The 23,549-nt window shown below is 32.6% G+C and overlaps 2 protein-coding genes across 2 annotated transcripts; one reads left to right on the top strand and one right to left on the bottom strand.

The window, feature by feature from the left end:
* Positions 1–2,088: 2,088 nt before the first annotated feature.
* LOC108722124 (uncharacterized) lies at positions 2,089–7,066 on the top strand. Its single transcript, XM_018447066.1, has 4 exons — positions 2,089–2,248; positions 4,109–4,389; positions 4,771–4,866; positions 6,537–7,066. Exons 2-4 carry the CDS (start codon positions 4,129–4,131, stop codon positions 6,915–6,917), a joined length of 738 nt encoding a protein of 245 aa, XP_018302568.1. The 5' UTR covers positions 2,089–2,248; positions 4,109–4,128; the 3' UTR covers positions 6,918–7,066.
* Positions 7,067–13,768: 6,702 nt separating this feature from the next.
* LOC108722122 (uncharacterized) lies at positions 13,769–22,951 on the bottom strand. The gene is made up of 7 exons (XM_018447065.1): positions 22,677–22,951; positions 19,120–19,429; positions 18,156–18,431; positions 16,690–16,922; positions 15,996–16,262; positions 15,128–15,383; positions 13,769–14,469 (listed from the first exon to the last, which is right to left on the bottom strand). Exons 2-7 carry the CDS (start codon positions 19,376–19,378, stop codon positions 14,294–14,296), a joined length of 1,467 nt encoding a protein of 488 aa, XP_018302567.1. The 5' UTR covers positions 19,379–19,429; positions 22,677–22,951; the 3' UTR covers positions 13,769–14,293.
* Positions 22,952–23,549: the final 598 nt, after the last annotated feature.

Below are 23,549 nucleotides of genomic sequence, written 5' to 3'. Positions count from 1 at the left end.
CTCTCGCATTGTGTCTGAAGATTAACTTAAAAAAAATCAAATTAAAAGTTAATAGTTATCGATAAAGTGTAACTAAATTAAGTTAAAAAGTTAAGAGCCTAAAATGTAACTAAGTTAAGTTAAAATTAATTAACTTTTTAACTTTTTAACTTAACTTTTATCTTTTTAATTTAGCACTATTCAATCTTGGATATGAGGAAAAATATATTGGATTTGTGAATTTCATTTGCGTGCGACAATAATGACGAAAAATTGATCGTATCCTATATTATATAATGTTATATAATATTATATAATAAAATTACATAAAACTTTTTATTTACATATACTGACATGTAGCGTCATTTTTATGTAGTCATTTTTATGTAATCAGATATCTGACTCAAATATTTGAATATAATTAAAATATTTACTAAATCTTTATCTATATTTATCTATATTGTATTAATTGGAACAAGTTTAGATGGTACCTTAAAGAGAAAAATCAAATGACAGAAAAGAAGGATCACTCAGCAGCGTATATATCAGAGTGAAACTACTTATTTTTATTTTTAATCATTAACAATTCACTTAATTATTTAAATGAGCCGTATAAGGTCTCAAACGATGCAGAAAAGCAAGACATATATAAAAAAAAAGAAAAATATTCTCTAGGCTGAGTTTTGTAGGAAATATGCTTTAAAAACCAGTGTTGATAGTGTAATATAAGGGAATATTCAATGAGCTATCGGCACGGGTTTCCGTTGTCCGATTAAGCTATTTGACAGAAATTATTTTTTTATGGATTGGAACCATTCTAAGGAGTGTCGCGGAAAAAATTTGAAAATCGAAAAAGATGGACCATCCTAATACACATTTATCTATAAGACAGATCCATTAACAGAAAAATAATTTAATCATTAACAGAGATTTAATCACCATTTTTATATAAATTGAAAATTCAGCTCTTTTAAAACAACGTGGTTATGAAAAAGCCATCACCTGTTTTGAAAGAACCGGATACTAAATTATATAAACTTTAACACAAATCAAATAAGAATGCCATTCTTTAACAAATATTCTTTTTAGAAATTTAATAAAATTTGTGTGAAAAATAGAAAATACAATATTTCTAATTAAAAACATGTATTACGCAAAAAAAATGAAAATTTCCCTCCAAAAAATAAAAAAAAATACAATTATATTGAAAAAAACATTTGTGTGTATGCAATGAAGGAATCACGCAAAGAGGCAATAAAGGAACTGACTTTTTAAATACCGGCTCTTTCATAACACTATGTGTAAAAAATCTAATCACAGAATAAACTACAATAAGCAAAAAAATTTGTAACTACGTTCTTAGTTACATTAATGTATTCGATAAAAAAATACTTTTTCTAAAAGCTAATCACAAATAAATGAAAAAGACTTGAAAATTTAACTCAAGAAATTTACTTTTTGTAATGATAATTTTGCATCTCTCATTACGACCACGTCGTTTTGACGATGACTGTCAAATATTTATAGATGACGTAGTTTTAGTACTGTTATCAAATGAAAATCTTTTTAAATTTTTGGTTATATTCAATTAGTTGCAATACGAAATGGTTATTTCGAAACATGTCTCTTTCATGCCCACTGTCCCCTACATGTCCGGACACTGGTACGTTTACCTTAATCTAAAAAATAGATACGATCAATAATAAATACTCGGTACTTCTACTTTCTTGTTAAAATATATCGTACATAGCATATAAAATTATAGATAAAATTTTACCCCGATATCTATATTATAGATCTAAAGCAAGTTTCACGCACTCATGAAAATAAATTACGCAAATGCTGCAAGATTGTCACAGCCATTTGTCTAGACAGCGTATTGTATGCAGTTATTAAGAGATTAAAAATCAAATCTATTTCACAGAAGTTTAATAAGTTAAATCTTGTATAATCAGAATCTCGTATTTCACCTTTATTTTCACAGAAAGAGACCTATCGGCGATAAAGCGCGAAATTTTCCTACGTATCCACTGTAGTAAAGTGATAGTAAGTAAGATAATGATAATGAGGAAGTTAGCATGATGCTTTCCAGCGGCTCAGATAGTCCGGCTTACGTGGATTGCCAATTATTAATCGCTGCGTGGGTACGATAGTGTCTGTAATCAAACGGGATGTGTACAATGGGGAGCGACTCGCGATGTAGTTTTTATCTCCTGACGATACCCCGGCGTCCCGTCAACAGCAGACATCGTTCGCGAATCTCGACCCGGTAAGATCGCTTTCGTCGTGCTTCAAAGTGAAGTTTTATCCTGTTTACCGTTCCTTCCTATTTCAGTCTTCGATAACATCTTTCTCCGTAGTCTCAGAATTAATATAAAAAATTTGTATCAGATACAAAGAATGCAAGTGTTTGTAATTACCTGTCATGAAATAGTTTATAGAAAATGTGTGATAGAACAATGAAATACCGAATTCGCAGATATTTTTCTATAATTATTATTTCAAATATTATTCTTGTAACTTCTAACTTCGGTTGCTTACAATTAGCATTTAAAATATTTTTGATATAGACTTTGTTCTATTCAAATTTTTGTAATGATTTATACTGCAAGTCTTCTTTCGCTTGATAAAATATTTAAGATTTAAGAATTCGCTTCTTTCTTAATCATGATTACGGTAATCGCAAGTCGATCGCAAGTTTATTGCGAAAGTCAATATAAAGTATTAATTTTAAAATTTATGCTTCAGATTACTAATGTATGGATTAGAATAAAAGTTCGTAGCCCCAGAAATTTAAAAATTTAAGCAGCGATAACTTCAAATTGAACAAATTTAAATTAAAAAAAGGGTTTTAAAGCTTAAAATCTCTATTTTCAAAAGATTACTATACGCCTTTTGAGTTTCTGCGAGTTTGATTATTTTTGCATAAAGAAAAAACCAACTGATGGCAAATTCTCCTCATTTTATGGGCTTGTCATGTGCCCAAAAAAAAAACTTGTAAAATAGAAGAATGAATTCAGACTCTCAAGATATAAAAGTGTAAATATTTAAAAATATCGGGCAAATGAGAGTAACTCTGCATTAATCTTTGTGTAATTTTTTTTCAATATGCATTTCTTGTAATGCTTACATTGAATTCAAACGTTTCGGCTCACTTTGAGCCATCATCAGTGATGTACAATCAGGGAAATCTAAAATATTGCAACACTCTTTTTTAAATGGGTTTCGGAATGCAGTCTATTCATGGAGCGATTGGTTCTTACTTATGGATCCATAAGTTGAATTTATTCTTTATTATTTGCTTGGACATAGTAGAAGACAGTTGTAAGACGTTTAAAAATGACATAATTCCACAAACTTGATATGCATATTTTAATCACACTCTCGTCTGCAATGAGTGAGTCATTTAAACTGTACAATTGTAATCTATTCATCTTTACTTATCGTAATATTCTATCACCTAAGGTCAATTATAGAATTTGAACTAATTGACGGTTACCATCTTAAACTTAAAAAAAGGCTGCACTCGTTGCATACTTGAATAGAATCTAATGCTGTTCTTGATCACTAAATAATTGGTATGTACATCGCTGATGACTCGAAGTGAGCCAAAACATTCGAACTCAATATAAGGATTACAAGAAATACATATTGAAAAAAGATTACTGCGGAGTTACTCTCACTTGCCCGATATTTTTTAACATTTACTTTTAAACTTGCAAAAATTTTCGACTTTTTAATATGAAACTTAAACCGAAATTAAAGTTTTCCCTATAAAATCATTTGTCAAAAATGTGTTCCTTCTTAGACTTTTTGTTATTATGTTCTCGCGGATTAAATAAAAAGAGCACTTTTGACTTTGATTGTTTATAGCTCCTTTAAAAATCATCGTATCGCAATTTAAAAAATAGATTCTTAAAGTTAAAACTTTGCTTAAAACTACTTTTGTTCCAACTCAACCAAAGAATCAGGATAAAAAGCATCAGGAAACAATATCTCCCTCTCTTGCTTTCCTATTGAATTGGATACGGTGCTTAATTAAAAAAAATAGGGCGAGATGCGCAAGACAAGCGTGATAAACTTGCGCATGTATCGATTAGTTATAGTGATGCCGTAATGTTTCTTCCAGGCGAATCTCTGCGACGCATCATGCCCGTCTGCCTTGGCACCGATCGTTCAGGCGCTATCGAATTCAGGATGCTCAGTAAGGACAGAATCGAGGATGCTCTGATCGTACAACAGCATTCCATGCGGCAGGAGTGCATCGCGATCGGCATGGGTATGTACGAGGATCCCGGAGCTGCCGAAGAGATGCAGTTGGTCTTCAGGGAGGTCATTAAAGACGGATGCACGGTGATTGCTGTCGATCAATCGGATCGCGTTGTCGCCGTGGCGTTCAACAAGTTACATGCAAGTATAAAAAAGCGCGGTCTTAAATATTGGTATATGTAATCGACTCGATAAATATGATTTAATTTCTGGCACGTGGTAGATTTTATCGTCAATCGTCGTCCCATAAATAGTTAATTCGTCGCGACTCGTTATACGACTTTAGCGATATAGCCATATCTGCGCTGGATTAATTTGACGCTCCTTTCAGTTATCATAAACGATCGCAATATCGTCAGGGAAAGGCATTTTTAAAGATAATTGGATAAAGAAGATATTGCATGTTCCATCACGTTCGTGTACGACGCGTATTGAAATAAAGATAATTTGTCAAAGTGAAAGAAAATTAATTTTGTTAGTTTTTATTTCGCCGATTTTTGAAATGTCCATTTACATTTTTAGATGTCTCCCCAGCAAGAAGAGGATCCTTTTGCATTTTTTATAGAAAATAACATAAAGCATCGCTCGTGTCGGGATTTGATTGAGTTCATCGACGCCGTAAGTCCGTGATTTATATCATATTTTATACACGCTGCAATCAACAATGTCAATACGAGTGTTCCAGTTACCTCTAAGATCTTGTAATTCTTTCGCAGATAACGACAAGCTTTGTAGCTATCGCGATCATTTCTGTGCGTATTATTAATTAATCTTCAGGAGGCCATCTATATGCAACGTCTAATTTAAAAAAATATTTTATTTGCGTATAATTTCCAACGCTTAGTTAGTTTCTTATCTTTATCAATTAAATTTAGCACTATCAGCAAGATCTATATTTTCAAATCCAAATCTATCCTTACAATTCTATATTATAAAAAAAAGTAATGAAGATAATTTCGTTCAAAGGAAAAAGGGATCGATTTCTGTTAAAAAGGGCAGATTTTTTCCTAAAAAGATGTAAGAGTAAAAGAAATAGGATTTTTTTTTAATTTTTACTTCCTGGATACGATAAAATTATTAAAAGGTTCGTAGCGTTTGGAGAACACGTCGAAAATTGAGCACAAACATGATGTATTTATTCAAATTTCAATATTCTTGCTTAAAATTCAAGGTGTTCCTCGAACATCACACATTTTTTAATAACTTTATCGAATTCAGGAAGTCAAAATCTACAAAAATCTGCCCTTTTTAACATCTTTAAAAAAAAAATTACATAATATATAAATAGGTAAACCACGATGAAAGAGATTGAATTCACGAATAAATTGACAAGAAACCGATCTTTTTTTTAAACTCAAATAATAACTTCCACACAGAAATATATCATCATTGTACTGTTAAGAAACGGTATTACTATAATTTACTTTTTCTTTTAAGTAATGATTATCTTTAACAAAGTATTTTCTCGATATAGTTTTAAAATGTAGTTATTACAAATTTTAGAGAAAATTCATTGTATCATGTATTTAAAATAATTAATTTTTTTTGGAGAATATTATAAAATTTTATCAAAAAAGCAACTTAATATGATATAAACAAATCGAATTTGTTTTAATTTATTAATCTTGATTCAATAATCTTGAAATATTGAACTTATTAGGATTCAGAATATATTCGGAATAAATTTTTGATGCTTGTAATGAATTTATGATAGATTTGCGCAGGGAATGGAAAGTTACTTTTTAAAAATAACAAGTTACAGTTACTCATTACCGAATAGGAAAACTAACAAATTACCATCCTACTTATAAAGTAATTCATTACAGTTACCATTACTTTTGTTACTTTTCCGTTACATTTTTAAAATCGACCACAGTGGATGGGTGCCTAGGAGCTTTCTAGTCTCAAGCGCTACGAGTGGCTTGTGTCCAATCGCGTGCAAAGTAACGATAAAAATAACTGTAAAATTCGTTACCGTTATAAAAAAATGTAACTACATTCTCATTACAGTTACAAAAAAAAGTAACGCAGTTACCAGTAATGTTACCAAAAGAGTAACTTGTAACTGTAATTTCGTTACAAGTAACGAGTTACTTCCATTCTCTGGATTTGCGGATATGAACTTTTGAAATACTTGGGAACAAAAGTAATATTAATATTTGAACACAGTATATATACATTTTTTGTGTGTAATCGCCTAATCTAAAAAACGCATGCAGCAGATTTCATTAAGCTTATCGCTCTTTTAGCAGCTTATTACTAAGAATACTGAATCATTACGTTATTAGATAGAATCGCAAGTAGACGTCTTCGAGAAGTACAATGCACGGGGTGCCATGGAAATCTTCTACATAGGCACAGATAAAAAATGTCAAGAGCGCGGTATCGGCTGGCAGATCACGGAGAAAAGCCTCGAGGTCGCGCGGGGTTTGCGCACCAGGAAGTTGAAGCAGATCTGTATAGCTGACAAAGTCGTCAATGAGTACGTACGACCGGAGGTGGCTTTTGCCGTCGCCGCCTCAACGTTCAGCCAACGAATCATGGAGAAGTTGAACTTTGAGACGCTTGCCGAGGTACAATACGAAGATTACATACGCGATGGCAAAAAGATGTCAGACAGGATAGGCAACGTGCACAAAACAGCCAGATTAACCGCCCGCAAGCTCTGACGACGTCGACTTTGATCCTGGATTTACATAAATATTTTATGCAAAATTATTTATTTTTATATCAAATTAAAGACATTAGTAATCTAAAATTTATTCAAAAGAGCGAGAAAAATTGTATTTTAAATATTAGATTACATGTTGCGGAAGAATAATTCGCAGCATGCTCTAATACCGTTAATATAATATATTAATGTTATATAAAATAATATAAAATTAGTTACATGAGCGTGATAATCAAATTATTATCATGAAAGTTAAAATGTAGCTGTTAATAGATTAATATTGTAGATTATAAAATATCTATATACACAAAGAAACTGTGAAAATAAAACTAGTTGGGGTTATGTGTTCACTACTAAAATATCTTCGTAAATTGTTAAAAAAAGTTGTTAAAAATTATCTTTACTAGTTCCCCCTCCCCCCAAACAGTATTTTTAAGAACAACATCTCTTCGCTCATTTTATCCGTACTATAAAAATTTGTAAAATTGCATGTGCAAAAACTATTATTGTATACATTTCATTGTAAATTAATATATAATTGTTACACTTATAATTTTACACTCTTTTTTACAATGCGCTAATTATAAAGCTGACAGGAAAAGATTTAAAGTTAATCAATTTATTGCTAGCTGACAAAATTAATCGTAACTAATATATTTTTCGGATAGGAGGAAAGATATAACATGACTTTTTATATAAGTATATATATGTATATATTAGTACACATTTAATATGTCATATCCACGGCCGGAAATGCTTACAATGGCGATACCGCGGAGACGGCATTACAATTTTGAGCGAAGCTTCTCGTTTATATATCATCTCTCACAAAATTATACGCCTCATGCGTCATTAACAGATCCCAAGCAAAATATCGGATGACTAGTATATTATCCACAATTCACAATGGCATGATCAAATTATCGCAATTACGTCTAGGGGGATTACGTCTTCGACAAAGCCACAGAAGACGATAACAGTCATATACGAATAATGCAATGTTAGCTTTCCGTGTTTTCCGCGGATATTAACGTGTTCACAATAGCTAACGACGGAATCATTATGTAAAAATGATTATCTATTGCTTACAATATTTGTTTCCATGTTTAAGAAACTATTAATTTAATTAACATTAATGGCCACATTTTTTTCTAAAACTGACACACGTGTCTTTTCCCTGAAGGCTTTACGATTAAAACTTTGCGCGATGTTTTATCGGGAAAACACCATGTATGTAAGATTATCAATAAAATCGCATAAAGCGTTGAGATCTGAAGAGAATGCAATACGAGACACGGTCGTCTATTATCTACTATTATTCTGACATCGTCGAAAAACTTGCTACTCCATTTCTTACTTCTTATTTAGTAACGCTTTGTATAACATTTTATATTATTGACCATGAAAATCCTTGTGTCATCTACAAGTCATAAAAAATACCGCTAATAATTATAATTTAATAAAATACCATAATAATAATAAAAATAATACATAATCACATTGTTATAAAAATTAATAAACATTTCATCAAAGGTTATTTCATGTAATAAATATTCAAATATTTTCTTTTTGCCTTCCCGGAAAAGGGAGTTTTTTTTTCTTGTAAAGAGCTTTTTCTTATTTCGTATAAAAAATTAAAGATATGACACAAGAATTTATGTAGCACATAGAAATTGGCAAGGAACATTAATTCCTAAGTGTATTATTCAAAAGTGTTACGATTTACGTACAAAACGCAAGTACGCATTATCAAAGAGATTAACAATTTGCAAAATGATTTGCAACGTAAATTTTATAATTTACGTTTAAAATTCTTTACATCTAGGCGATTTTACTTAACACGATGTGTTAATCGTAACATCGAAAAACGGAGGCGAAACTGACGCGAAATATTGCATTACAATGCATCGAAATAGAAAGTAATATCTATCGCAAAACCGACTAAGTGCGCGGAGTCTTGACAAGAGGAAGTTAATATGACTTAATTTATTGCATTTCTATGTTTAGTTATATAAAGAGTTAAAATAGCGCAACACGAATTTTGCACCTTCGTTTCAGTCTCGTTACCGGAATCGAATAAGGACGAACGGGGGGAATGTTGAGTCTAGCAATTTTTTAAATTGCACTTTAATTCCTTCATCTGAACTCTTGTATGTATACAGAGTATGTTAATTGTGCGACGTATATATATTGGCATCTATAAATAAATTGTATCTCTATATGCTACGCGCCGCATATTCGTTCAGGAATTAACAAATATATATGTATATATGTGTGTATAAAGTACAGAAATTGTTCTTGCACATGTTTAAAATTAAGGACTTTGGTACAGTAAGGAATTGTTTGAAATTTCGCGAAAAATCACTGAATCTGGGAGAATGGAAAATTAATTAGGAATGAAGCGAAAACTTTGTTGGAAATTAAATGATGTAACTAGTAGATCTTTGGTATACAATAAAAAAATGCTACAGTTTTTTTTCTGTTAAAGAGAAAGTTCATAAACTGGTTTTCCCTGCACCAAAGCCTCTGATTAATTATATTTATGTTAGACACCGCACAAGAGAGTATATTCGACTTCATTACGAAGGCTATTTAGCGGTAGTCGATTACTACGAATTACTACGACATTCAGCGGTAGTCGATTTATCGACAAAGCTACTGACTGCAACAAGGAGTGGCATACTAACTTTATTATCGTTGCACGCAGTCAGCGTCGTTAGTTAGTTATTTACTTTCCCTTAAAACGCCATTACTGCTACTGTAAAAAATGTGGACGTATAGCTGTTTTCATTTCCATAGAATACAATACTTTAACACACTTCCAACAAAGTTAATATCTTCCTCTGACTTACTATCTATTTAACTTATAACAGCCTGAATTCAATAATCGCTGTCAACGAGCTACGCCGCGTGTCGCGATCCGACACCTGACATAAATAACGACACTTACAAATTATTATTACTATTGTTATTATCTCATCATCGTTATTATTATATCGAAATGTAGTAATGCAACCACTATGCAAACGCGCGGAATACTTACAATTAGCTTAAGTCGAGTCATACGAGACTCAAGTGAGTTTTTGGCACGAATATTCTTTTGTTTTTTCATTCTGTAAGATCGCTCTAAGCCGTTTTTGAACTTTTGATTTTCCTTTTTGTTCTTTCAGAGAAGTTTGATTATTTAGTAATTTCACTCGGAGGAGAAGGAGGAGTTACGAAGACAGGGAGTAGAGAGAACTTTTCATAAAAGTTTGGGATGACTGACAGATGTTTCGTGGTTATAAGGAATAAAAATAAATAAAAGGAGGAAAAAGTAAAGTAAAAAAATTATAAAAATAATTTTTTATGAAAAATTTAATAATTTTCATTTTTAATTAAATTTTAATTTTTTAATTTTATCGACTTTAAAAATTATTAGAATAATTTTTTAATAAAAAAAGAAACACTAATTAATAAAGTGGAAATTATCTGATAGTCAAAAAGATGTAAATATAAAACGTTTATATTTACATCATGAATATATTTTAAGAAAAATGTCACATAAAATATATTATCAATTTGTTGCTGTAAAAGCAATTCTGTAAAAGACAATACATATAAAGAAAACTTGAAATATTGAAAGAGAACGTAACTTAAAACATGATCCAATATTGATATTTATTATAATCTAACAGAGGAATAAGAACGTAACAAATTTATAAATATTAAGAAGACGGTTATACGTGTAATTGGCATTCTGTTCAGTGAAGAGGAAGACACGTCTTGGGAGAAATTTTTGCTAACGGCGCATAAACGGGTAGTTAACGTTATTTGGAAAGTTCCGTGGATGCGTGACGAGTTTTACAAGTTGACAGCAGGGAAAACGCAAGTTAAACGTGCACGGCCAGGACCCAACTAGTTCGTAACAGTTTGTGCGCTCATGTTATTGATACAGTAACTAACGTTAGCGGAAACATAGTAGAGAGAAAATACACACTCATACACACGCACGCACGCGTGCGAGCGTATTTCAGTCGCTCGCTTATTTACTTTATTATTTTATTTTCAGAAATTCCGTAGAAATTGAAAACTGCGACTTCAGCCGTAAGTGGACCGTTTTTTCGCAAGTTTTTCTTTCTTTGACAATGCAGTGTCGTCTACATCCATGTGCACAGAGTTGCTTGATGCGCAAATTGAAACTAAGCTTTTCGCCCAGCTTTACTCGAAGGATGTCCGGGAGACGTCCTTATAGGATGTCTTTTGGACGTCTTTAGGACGTCTCTTGGAAATCTACGCTTGTATGAGTTCCAACATAACTCGATTTCCCAAGATTCAACTTCGTCAAGAGAGTGTCAGTATCCATTCCTCTACTTGGCGATATCTCCGTAGTATCATTTAGCCAATACTCGTAGGACAGTTAACAGAGTTTAACTATTTGATTGGCACTGATTGGACTGCAGAAATGTCATTAATTAAGTGAAATTAAATTAACGTCTCTGATTTAGGCAAAATGTTATTAATTAAATGAAATGAAATTAATGTTTCTAATTTATACCCGTTTTTACCAATATGTTTAATTTTAATCTCGATTCAACTAACTCATCTTTTTTTAATTCTAAGAATCAGAGAAAGATGGAGAATAAGTTGAACTGAGATTAAAGTTAATCTACACTGGTAGAAACAAGCATTAGACAAATAATTATGATATAATATAGATTCGCATAGATTCATTGTCCTAACGAGATCTTTGAAAAACGCTTGTTATTTGCAAGTGGTTCATTTCTAGAGAAAAACATTTTGGCATCTACGAAGAAAGTTCGCGATATTTTGAGAATTGAGCGATTATTAAAATTAATCTATATCATCTCGAAATTGGTCGTCGCATATTTCACTTTTTTATCTAAAAAACGCTCGAGTTCGAAAATGACGACATTGAAGTTCGGAAGTCAAGTAAGATTGGAAGACTCTTAACTCCTGTGCACGCAGGTTTGCAGCTAGAAACATACTTTTTTGGGCCCTTTGCCTCGTCCACTCACTACTCCGGTTCTCAACACGTGTAATTTGAACTTCTTCGAAAATATATAAAACATCTCGTTATCAAAATAAAATATAAATTGGCTATAACGTTGTCGCGCTCGCGTGACAGCGCGAACGTTCGCATTTGGCAAATATGTAGGAAACATCGATCGCTTTCTTTCTCCTTTCTTCCCTGCGCAACTACCATATCCTTCTTTTTTTCATATATAGGGATAATTACCAATATAATTGGCGCTTTTTCTTATCACAAATGCGCGCGAGCTATTCCTCCGCGTTTGGAGAAATGAATTTTGCGAGAGCACGCACGTAAATTGCATATTTAAAACACTAAACATCGCCCAGAAAATCTTTGGCTGACTTTTTTTTAACAATGTCAACTAATTCTGGCACTCGTTTAATTTTTGCGATAAGAATTTTAGTCTCAACTAAATTATATTGACATTAAATTTGTATCTACAATAAATATTATTTAATAAAATAAAAAAAACGATAAATAGATCGTTTTACAATAAATTAATTAAGGTAACCGGACTCAATATGGGGCGTGTATTCAAAACATCCTATTCATTATTTGTAAGTAATTACACAATTAATTAAAAAAAGTAACAGTAGTAGTTTGTGTAGGTTGTCTATCTGACTCCATTGCATCAATTTATTGCTCAATTAATTTGTACAATTTGTTATCAGCAAAACAAATTCAAAATAACGTGGTCGTAATGTAATATTTCGTAGGAAAATAATTGCTTCCTATAACTACAAAAAATGGTTATTAATTTCAGTAGTTCATGTTATTGTAACTCTGTATTCATAGTTTACAACACCAGATATTTAATTTATATTTTTATCACAAGCTTTCATTATAATTAAAGAAAAAAACCTCTTCATAAAATAGAGTCAATATGGTCAACCTAGGCAACTGAGTGTGTACACGTTTCTTTTTATATTTTTGTTATTTCAGATCATGGATTCTAATTCACCCATTAAACATCGTGGAAATAAGTAGATGAGTCCAATTTGGAAAACAGTTTTTTGTGTATTCTTATATATTAATAAACATGTCAATATATTGATAAACTTACAATCTTATTAAAAACATTAAACATTTTATTTTCCATTTTTCTAACTTTTTTTTTACGAAAAAGAGGAAAACATACTTAGGTCATATTGGATACATACAGTCTGTTCAATAAGAGCGTACGGTTCCGCACTTCATTAATAGATGACGTACAGATGTTAAGTTTGGTTTTTCCGATTCTCTGAACAGTTCGGAAGAATGCTTTGAGGTCATATGGGTAGTGTGACTTGTTTTGACTGTAACAGAGCAAATAACCACAATGAGTGCTGCGTATGCAAGTCGTTTTGAAGCAGTGTTCCTTTGCACACATCCGAAAGGACCGAAAATGTCGTATGCAGCTGCAGGGCGCTACATGAAAAAAAGTCAGAAGGATTCGTCAGGAAGTGGGTGAAACGTTACAACGAAACAAAAATGTCAACGACCTACCGGAACGTGGCACCCGACGGTCAACGACGAAAAAGGACGACAAAGCTATCATCAAGATATTTGAGAAGAATCCTGGGTGTTCATTACGACGAGCGAAAAATCTTTTATTGAAAAAGGGTATAGATGTGAGCCTTAATACTATTAGACAACGATTGCTTGATTCCGAATACGGTTGGCAATCTAAGGAGAAACAGCCCGTACGTTCTTGTTGAACAGACTGTATGTACCTAGTATGTGCGGAATGCTACTTTTTTAAAATCTTTACTGCACCTATATAAATGTTTCAAAATGTCTCATCATTTTTATTAACGTTCAGAAATGTTCCCTCTTTTAAATGTGATCACTAACTTTTGAATTTTCGAGTCAGCAAAAAATTAGACAAATCTAAAACCTAGTAGGGGCATACAGAGTCCGGTTACTTTATATTCTCCTTAACAGAATTAAATTAATTCTGTTCTAATTCTTTGTTTCTAAAGAAAAAAAGTTACGTTACAGCCAGAATTAACTGACATCAAATCAACCGTCTGTCGACGTATTCTTGCACGTAAATCGACAGAATGTGCATACGCGACCGAATCGAAGATCATTTTATGATTCATTTTACCTTGATGACCTCGTGATTGAAGGGAGAGCATCAGTGCAATCTGGGAACAATTGACAAAATATATCTGTCAAGTGTACAACAATAACATATTCCGGTGAAATTTGTCTCGTTAATATCGTTCGTTCCGATCAATTCGACGAGAGCGATGGTTTATCGTCGCACTCGTCGAATCGATCAGAATTTATTTCTGTGGATCACCGCACGTGGTGTTGACCTCGTCGCGAGGCTAGGCTAGGTGCTACAGAGAGATTCATCTGTGACAGGCTTCGTGCGGCTGGATGTCGGGGGACTGAATGGTCTGGTAAGGAAGCTGTGTATCTCTGAAGTGCGATCTAACCAGCAGACCCAGACCGAGCAGCACGACGGGAAGACCGAGCAAGGCGCAGATCAGCTCGCCCGTTACTCCCGGTGACCAGGAGATAAAACCTGTGTAAGATGAATCTTTTAAAGTCTCAGTACTTCGGCTTTTGCAATTATGTTATCAATTGCTTAGGTAAAACACAAAGTCATAATTAAGTTAATGATATCATAGGACATTATCATTTGATATTTAAAAATGAACTTATAAATGACAAATAAGTTATGATGATTGTTCTCATGATATTATTATAACTTCTGTTCTACTTGGATACGGAAAGCATAGCGAGGTCTGAGAAAATGACACGTGACGTTAGAGAATTCATAAACGAATTCGTAACAAACTGTAAGAATTAGAGAAAATATGCTACTTCTTAATTGAAATTGAGAATTCGTAATCCGGATATCTAATCTATAAATAGAACTCGTCTAATATGTAATCAGATTTGTTGTATTTTTATAAAAAGGAATAAGTTAAAATAAATCGAAAGAAATTTATCTCTGCTCAATTAAGAGAGAGTATCTTGCTTTAGAAGATTATATTCGTAAATCCAGAAATAAATTTTTACGAGCCATGCTTGATTCACTTATCTCTCTACGGAACTAGCTTTTGCTTTAATATTTGTTATCCGTTTTAATATTTATGTCGCGCAACGTTTCAGGCAAATCGTTGCAAAATTCAAGCTGGAGCTACAATATTTCATGCACCATGCATTTAGATATTTACCTCCGTGTAATCCGACGTCCATCCTGTAAATGCTCCACCAGATACCAGACAGCGGAAGCGAAATGGTAGCGGTGGCCACGCTGAACACCGAGCTTTCGCATAACGACAGGAAGTTGAGACTCGAGATTGCGAAAACGACATACGCGAATAGGAAAGTCCATCCGTGACTGGAAACGTTCGCGCACAGATTGTCGCCTTTAAAGTGACATATTAGTCCGCGTTCGACAGTACGATAGAGTTCAACGGGTGATAGACCCTGAAACGCCATTTAAAAAATTATTTTTTAAATGAAGAGCATGTTTAGTTAATGTTCTCTTATAGAGTAATGAGATGCGGGCCGATTCATAGCCAAAAATATATAATTATATTTTCTATTTTATGTAAATTATCAAAATAATAACATTATGCGTAACAGTTTAACAGTTTTATTTGAAATACATTTTTTTTAAATCTTTAAGAATTTATATTCGAAAATGTAGCTTATATTTCACAAATGACATGTTCTTAAAATATTTAATTTTTATAAGTATCATAATTCTTTATTTTCGTATTGATGAGATAAGATTCAGAGTTAATTATTCTGATAGTTATTTTTACACAAAGTGTATCTACAGTCGTGTAAAAATGTCGTCATAAAAATCCAAATTAAAATCCACAACTAAAAATAAAACGAAAACACATTATATCAATTTTAAAATATGGCTTTCTCCTTTAATGTAGGTTTTTATTAATTGCAAATTTAAGATAAGTTGATATAAAGAATTGAAAATTTTTACTGTTAAAGATTTGGACTAAGAAAAGTCCCCCGAAAACTGACTCGTCGTTGATAATGGTAGATAAATGATGCGTCTCTTTTTATGCCACTCACCCTGCCAACACCGGGCAAAGTGTCGAGCCAGCAGAGCGTCAGGATGGCGAAGAAAGCAATGACGTGTATGTAAAAAAGGGTTTGCATCACCGGTGGCTTGGGATAGCTTTTTGGCTTTATCGTGGGATCCGGATCGGTCACGTGCAGCAGTCGGCCACCCTCCTCCTCGGAGCCACGACGACGAATATCGCGTGAAGACACTAGACGGGACACCGTGTATAGGAAAGAATTGTGCTGCGTTGTCAACATCTGGCACATGTTCTGTTGCTGGAAACGGAAGATCACGGATGTCACTCGTTCCATCGAAACCAGTTGTTCGGAAAATGTAAACGAAAATCTGACGACCGAAAAACTAATTCGTCAAATAAGAAACCGGTTTATCCACAAATATCCGAAAAAAAAAAAACATTCTGTCATCTGTTTATAAAAATATTCTGCGATAAATTGGCGCTCCTTTTAAAAAAATCATCATTTTGACTTTCATAACATTAAAATAAAATCATCTAGATTTTCTCTTAACTTAATGTATTCCTTAGGTACTTAATAAAAATCCTTTTTTCTTCAATCTTTGCAAAATTAGAAATTCTTCCGAGACTGAGTTTAATAAAAATTGTGCCGATATATCATCGGAGATCCCACGGATGTTGTGAGCAAATAAACTACGATTTGTGCAAGAATGTCGATGATAAATTACCCCGGTAGTGTAATGGCGTTCAAGCATAGTGAAGAACATGGCGAAGGCGGCGAGAGAGCCCACGTAAACGAACGTCCAAACCGCCCGAACACCCCAGGATCCCCTCATGGCGGCTGTGTGCGAAGAAACTTCTCTTCCTCGACAACGAAACTCATCGCAGAGACCGTAGTCGACGCTTATAAACAGACCCACTATTATAGTTGTGCTCGAGAATATTCGCTGCAGGCTCATCACTGAAAACATTCGAGGGGAATGGCATTCCGTAAATCTGCATGCAACTAGAAAAAGATTATATTCCGAAAAATAACAAGAAGTGTTATTTCAAAAAATATCCCCGAAGTTTGATACAACTAATTCTAGAACGTTAATTCTATTGAGTTTTAGTATTGCTATTGATACGTGTATTAATAAATTTTACGTACAAGGAAATATATAGGTCACTTTAATCAACTTCCGCAGCTTGATACAATTAACTCTAGAACGCTATCGCTATTGAATAATATGGTACCGTTATCGCTACATAAATGTTACGTACAAGAAAATAGGTTACTGTTAATTAATGTAACTCAAGCTTTTTGTATATTTCATGCTTTTAATAACAAAATACAAAACCTAGAGTTTTATAAACACACAAATAACTTCGTCATTAACTTAAAAGAAACGAAAGAACAAGCACACTATCAGAAACCTTGAAATGATATGGAATATAGTTCATGTGTGTGTTTTTTCATAACACTTAAAGTATATTGCCCGTATTCATAGTCAGACCTTATACTTAAGGCTTCCTTAAATTTATCTTTAAATGTTCAGTAGCCAATGACATAATTCATAGAGCATCTGAAGATAAATTTAAGGAAGCCTTAAATATAAGGCCTGACTATGAATACGGGCCACAATAACACAAACTAACACAAAATTGCTTAAATATTGAAACCATGCTCTGTCATAATCCTTCTCTACTAATCATCAGGGGGTCTAAATTGATACATAACACGAACAGAATTTTTAAAAGTTTGTTTCCAATTGTCTTAATATGACAGATGGGATGAGATTCCTAATGATTATTGAAGGCTTAGTATCCAATAATCTCGTTCACTTGTACGTACAATTTATCACATTCTAGGATTAAAAAGAATCAATTTCAAAAATAGTTTTTCATTATTTCTAAGGTTAACACTTTGTACGCAGAATTATTCTCAATAAATCCTCCATTTTTTTAAATTAATACTTTCTGTATAAATTATATATTTAAATATAAAATAATAATACATACCATAAATATATTAAGTCTAAAATTTCACATTCGTTTAGTACGGAAAAGCTTCGTCGGAAAAGCATTTTAGCTTATCATAATAAACAAAATCATTTGACACGTAGTTACATGAATGGTAAATTATTTTGCTTATTATGATAAAACGTTGATAACATAACAATGCCAACATGACATGCAATTCTAAAGCACTCACTTTTTTGACAAAAGAAGAAGTAATAGACGAGAGAGAAGACGAGGGTAATGCCCTTTATTGGATCTTGTAAGTGGCACAACACCCTATTCCGATCGAGAGACAGAGTGATTAGGATTCCCGAGAGGGCGTACAGAGTGCTTATTTTGATCAGGCCGCAGCGGGGTATCTTGATCCGCATGCTGTTCGGTATTAACGGTGGCGGCGGCGACACTCTGTCCACGGCGAAGTACACCAACCCCAAAATACAGGCGGAGCACAGGGCAGTGAAAAGGAGTCCTGCGACAGTCAAGGCCGATTTGGAAACATATTAAATTGCCGCGAATCAAGCGAAAAGATCAAAATGACAGCGACATGAAATTAATTAAAGCGTCAATATTAATGAATTTACCATGTAATTGAAGTAGCGTCCAATTTTGGCTCTGCTCTAGTCGAATAAATATTCCTATTGTTTTAATCAATAACGTTAAAAAATGAACGAGTTAATTATCGGTTAATAAAACCACAAATAGAGAACTATTCAAAATGAAAAAGTCTAATTGAAATCTAATTTAAGTTCCGTTTTTTTTTTGTAACTTTTAGTAAATATATATCGAATATTTTATAAAAATTAGATCTCGATTATGTTTTACGTAATTCGGTTGCTTCTCTTGTGATATTATATCAGCCAGAGCGAACTATAATTTTGAAAATGATGAGAATCCAAGAGATATGCGCGCGTACATGATGAACGTTCGCGGATATAAATAAATTGTTTGCAGTAATTGCAATCCCGAGAAATTGATCCCCGAGATATTTAACCCCAAAATCCCGAAATTGCGAGATCCATCGGGCTTGGCCACTCAATTTGGCGTTACACATTAATTTAGACATCATATGTGTACCTCCGTATATTGGTGCAATCCGTAAAAGCTATATCAGATGTGTGAGTGTGTGCATAAATAGGTGCACGTATGTCTTTGTCTACCTGTGTAAGCGCTGGAGACAGCGGCGACGCTCTCAAGATAAAGCGGATAGCTGATAACGAGAACGGTAACTGATATTGCAACGGACACGAGAGTGGCCAGGAAACGGAGCTTCTGCCAATTTTCGCGATCGGTATCGAACAGCTTATCGCCACCCGCCTGATAAGGGACATATGGCGACTCCTCGGTGTCGGTGTATTCCTCGATCTCGACGTCGCTGCCGGTGCAACGGAGCTCCTCCTGCTCCTCGTCATCCATCATCGTCGACACACAGCTCGTTAGACTCGCCAGCTTGGCGGCTTTCTCGTTACTCTATCGAAACAAGAACGCTTTGGCTTCTAGTACATTCCATCTCAAGATGACGAATTAACAATACATCTAAATTTAATGTCAAAATGTACTTTCGTATACAGTGAAAGCCATCTCGTTTATTTTATGTGTTTTTAATAATCTCTATATTTTTCTGTTTGTAATTGCATATTTATGTCATGCGAATTATGCGAACTAAAAAACATCTGCTTTAGTTTAAAGCGCTACTTTTAGTAGATAAATAAAAAAAAATAATAAGATAATTCTTGTGTACGTATTTTTATTTTAAGACCTACTTTAATAAATTGTTGAATTTTAATTTGTATATTGAGCTAAATAAATTTTATGAATGAAGAAAGTGATTTTTAGTTATTTTTTCCCTAATTCAGAATGAATCTAATAATTTTTCTTATTAGGTGAACATTTTATATTTATATTTGTCATACATATATCTAAATCATAAACGGAGAATTAGACGTCATATTTAAATCTAGCTGCATTCATGGTATTTGAATGCAAAACCCTGCCTTACTAGTTTGAAATATATGGTCAGAACCTTTGAAAATGGATGTATGATGTATGTGGGTACTGAAAGGATTAATTTCTGCAATTTTAAGAGAAGAGCTCAAATGTACTTGATATAAAGCGTAGAAATAATTATAAATTTTTAAATTTAAAAATACCTAATAAGTATGTACTTATTTAAAATGTTATCCATAACTTTTTATTTTCAAATGGAACAATATTTGTCCAAAAGGACGATTATTATAGAAATCATTATTATTATTTTACAAAATAATGTTCCATATTTATTTTATTAAATTATCCTTTAAATGATTCATATCAAATTTCAAAACAGAATTCTGATTATAATATCATATATTTCGATATATATGTGAATTGTAATTTAATATTTTTATATGAATATATTTCTAATTCTTTAAATTTTGGTATGTAAAATTATAAATAAAATTCTATCGTAAATTCTGAATACGTGAAAAGCAGATCATCTAAAGTAAGTTCAAAGTGAAACTTTCATGCTCGTTGGAATTAATTTCAAGTTACGGTTCTGAAACATGTATTGCGAACCTCGCCCTTTTCGCAGGTACAAAGCGATCCAGATACATGCAGGAATAGAACGAGCAAAATTGCGGATTAGATTGTGTGCCGCTTGCTATTGTGCGTAACCAAACCGTGCGAGGTTCAGGAAACGAGAGAATAAAAAGTTCTTTTTAGCTTATTTAAAATTATATTTTAATTGCATCATGTTTCATATAACAGAAAACATTTAGGTAAAAAATGTATTTTATAAAAAAACGTTTACTTCAATTAATTTCCTGTGGATTTATCAAAATTTTGAAACTGGATTTATGGAATTAAGGAATTATCGAAAATTTCAATAATTATTATATTCTTTCTTAAATATCTATTTTATATTTTTCTCAGAATTCAAGAGTAAATTCTATTTATAATTTTATGCGCCCTTTTAATAGATATATAAGAAAAAATTATTAAAATATCAGGAGTACAGATACATGCACAGATATAAAACACATGTATACATCACGAAAGATACGACATATAAAGCTATGAATAGAATTCTATCTTGAAATTCTAAGCAAATTATAGATTGTCTAAAATGGATTTAATAAACTACTAGAATATTAAAATATCCTATCTTAATAGAAACAGTAGAAGGTTTAAAAGTAGTAAAATATAGTAAAGGCGGAATTATATAAAATTATTAGTAAGCATAAAAGTTATTATTAGATATAAAATCCTGCGCAACGATCGAAGATAATATTTAAGACTTAACATAATTTTATGTGCTCTACAATAATAATTAATTATTTATTAAAATAATCGATTAGTATTAATGTGTTCGACATTATTTAAATTATATATAATGCAAACCGTGAAATATTAATTAATTAATTATAGCTGTATAATAGCGTAACTTTTTTAGAAATATACCATAATGTATGCGGCTAAACGAGTAGCGAATGTTAATTTAATAACAGATAACGTGCGAAATAAATAAATTCAATCTTAGATTATACGATTATCTCATATCTGTTTATCTTATTTACTTGAAAATAATTAATAAAAATTAAACGATTAGATACGTTGATGTAAAGGAATTGACAAATGTGAGCCGACACCAGTTGTTCGTGTGTAATCCAAAATGTATATTAAAAAAATGTGATACAGACGTTTCAACCCTGGTATTGGATCCTCTTCAGTGTAGAATATATGTGTTTGAGATAATTTCATGATGTCAAATTAAAGTAAAAACGCTCGATCGTCAAAACATCGTTAAACTATTGTCGCTGTTTGAATCTTAAAATAGTCATCTGTTATATTTTACTGAATATACAAACAGTCCATGTTCAAAAAATTCCATTAAAATAAATGATTCAAAAGAACTTTAATTAATTGTAATAAAAACTATATTAATCAAAATTACCAAAAACTTACGTAGCGATGTGCTTAATGATGGTCTGTTACAAAGATGTGAATACAGAGAGAGATATTGTTGTAATGAGAAAGTCAAGTACAATGGGAATATTATAGGGGAAATAGAGAGCATGTCCGCTGATAAAAATTAAATGTAAACATGAAATATAAAAAATAAAAATATACATATCATCAGCAGCAAATTAAACAAAGTTACGTCAATCTTTAGCGACCAACAAGTAAATTTGTGTCGTTTTGCAAGTTCAATCCGATTTTTTGTTTATTAATAAAAATTGCCTCAAAGATTAATCTCTTATGAAAATGTCTGTATCACATTTTTTTAATATACATTTTGGATTACACACGAACAACTGGTGTCGGCTCACATTTGGCAATTCCTTTACATCAACATATCTAATCGTTTAATTTATTTGGAGAGCCTTTCGTATTTTAAATTTACAATTAATAAAAAATTCAAGAATTTTTTTTTGCAACCAGAAAATTCAATTTTTTTCCAAAAAGAAAGATAAAGATGCAAAAAGTAAGACAAAGCACAGAATGCTCTGGGAAAAGTATAACGTAAACAAAGCAATGCTTGTCATCGGTCGGAAAAGACGCAGAATCGTTTCTATTAGCGTCACTCATTGTTGATCAGACTTGGATAGCCATAATTGTTTGTATAATGTCTCTGATTTCTAAATTATTCAGCGAGAATTGGCAAATCAATTAAATGAAGGCGCAAATTAATTATATATGAAAATCGGCGTTAATACTCCGAAATTGTCAGACTCACCCTTGGACGGGAACCTAACCTGACACCGCCCACCCTCGGGAAAGCGTCTGATACCCCGGGTATTCCCTGTGAACCGTCGTGTCGCTGACGCGAGACGAGTTCACGATGCGGTCGACGGTGACGATGACAGCGGCGGCGGCGATGACGACGACGCGCGGCGCACTTTAATCGCGAGTGCTGCGTCGCGCGATAAGCCAAGCGAAACAGCAAAACCGCGACTTCAGCCCATCGTGGGTGACGGCGAGAGGTGCCTCTTTGTGTCGCGGCTTCCGCCACCAACCTACCTCGTCAGGACCGTACCCGGTGACTTGATAAACGAAGTCGAAGCCCGTCCACGTGTGGTTTCCGTATTAACGAACGATATCGATTGCAGGATGGAAACGAGTGATGTCCTACTCAGGATTGGCAAAAATCATGTTTTAAACATGTAAAACTGTTTAAAACATATTTAATCGATGGTTCTAACATGCTAAAACATATTTTTTTTATAATATTATTTAAAACATGTATGAAGCAGCTAAAAAAATGTATAAAAAATATGTTTTATTCTTTTAAAAGAAATATTATCTTTTGTCAACTATGATCCTGCTGGAGCCTACGTGTACTTAGGATAAATTTTTCGCAATAGTTTACTACATTTGTTTCTATATTATATATGCGTTATATAGAATTATATAAATTTTGAATAAAATAAAATTTTTTTTAAGTATCAATTTCTCTGGTAAATTTAATTATCAAAATAGGCATATATAATATTCGCGAAAGTTTAAATCTTGGATTAAATGATCGCAAAAAATTTACCCTAAATAGTCTAAATAGATGATGAAGTCCAGGAGAATTTTCGTTTTATCAAGTATATTTCTATATAGAATT

The sequence above is a fragment of the Mycetomoellerius zeteki genome, unplaced genomic scaffold (assembly GCF_001594055.1).
Source record: "Mycetomoellerius zeteki isolate Tzet28-1 unplaced genomic scaffold, Tzet1.0 scaffold197, whole genome shotgun sequence".
Taxonomy (NCBI): domain Eukaryota; kingdom Metazoa; phylum Arthropoda; class Insecta; order Hymenoptera; family Formicidae; genus Mycetomoellerius; species Mycetomoellerius zeteki.
This window is presented reverse-complemented; position numbering and strand designations above follow the sequence as displayed.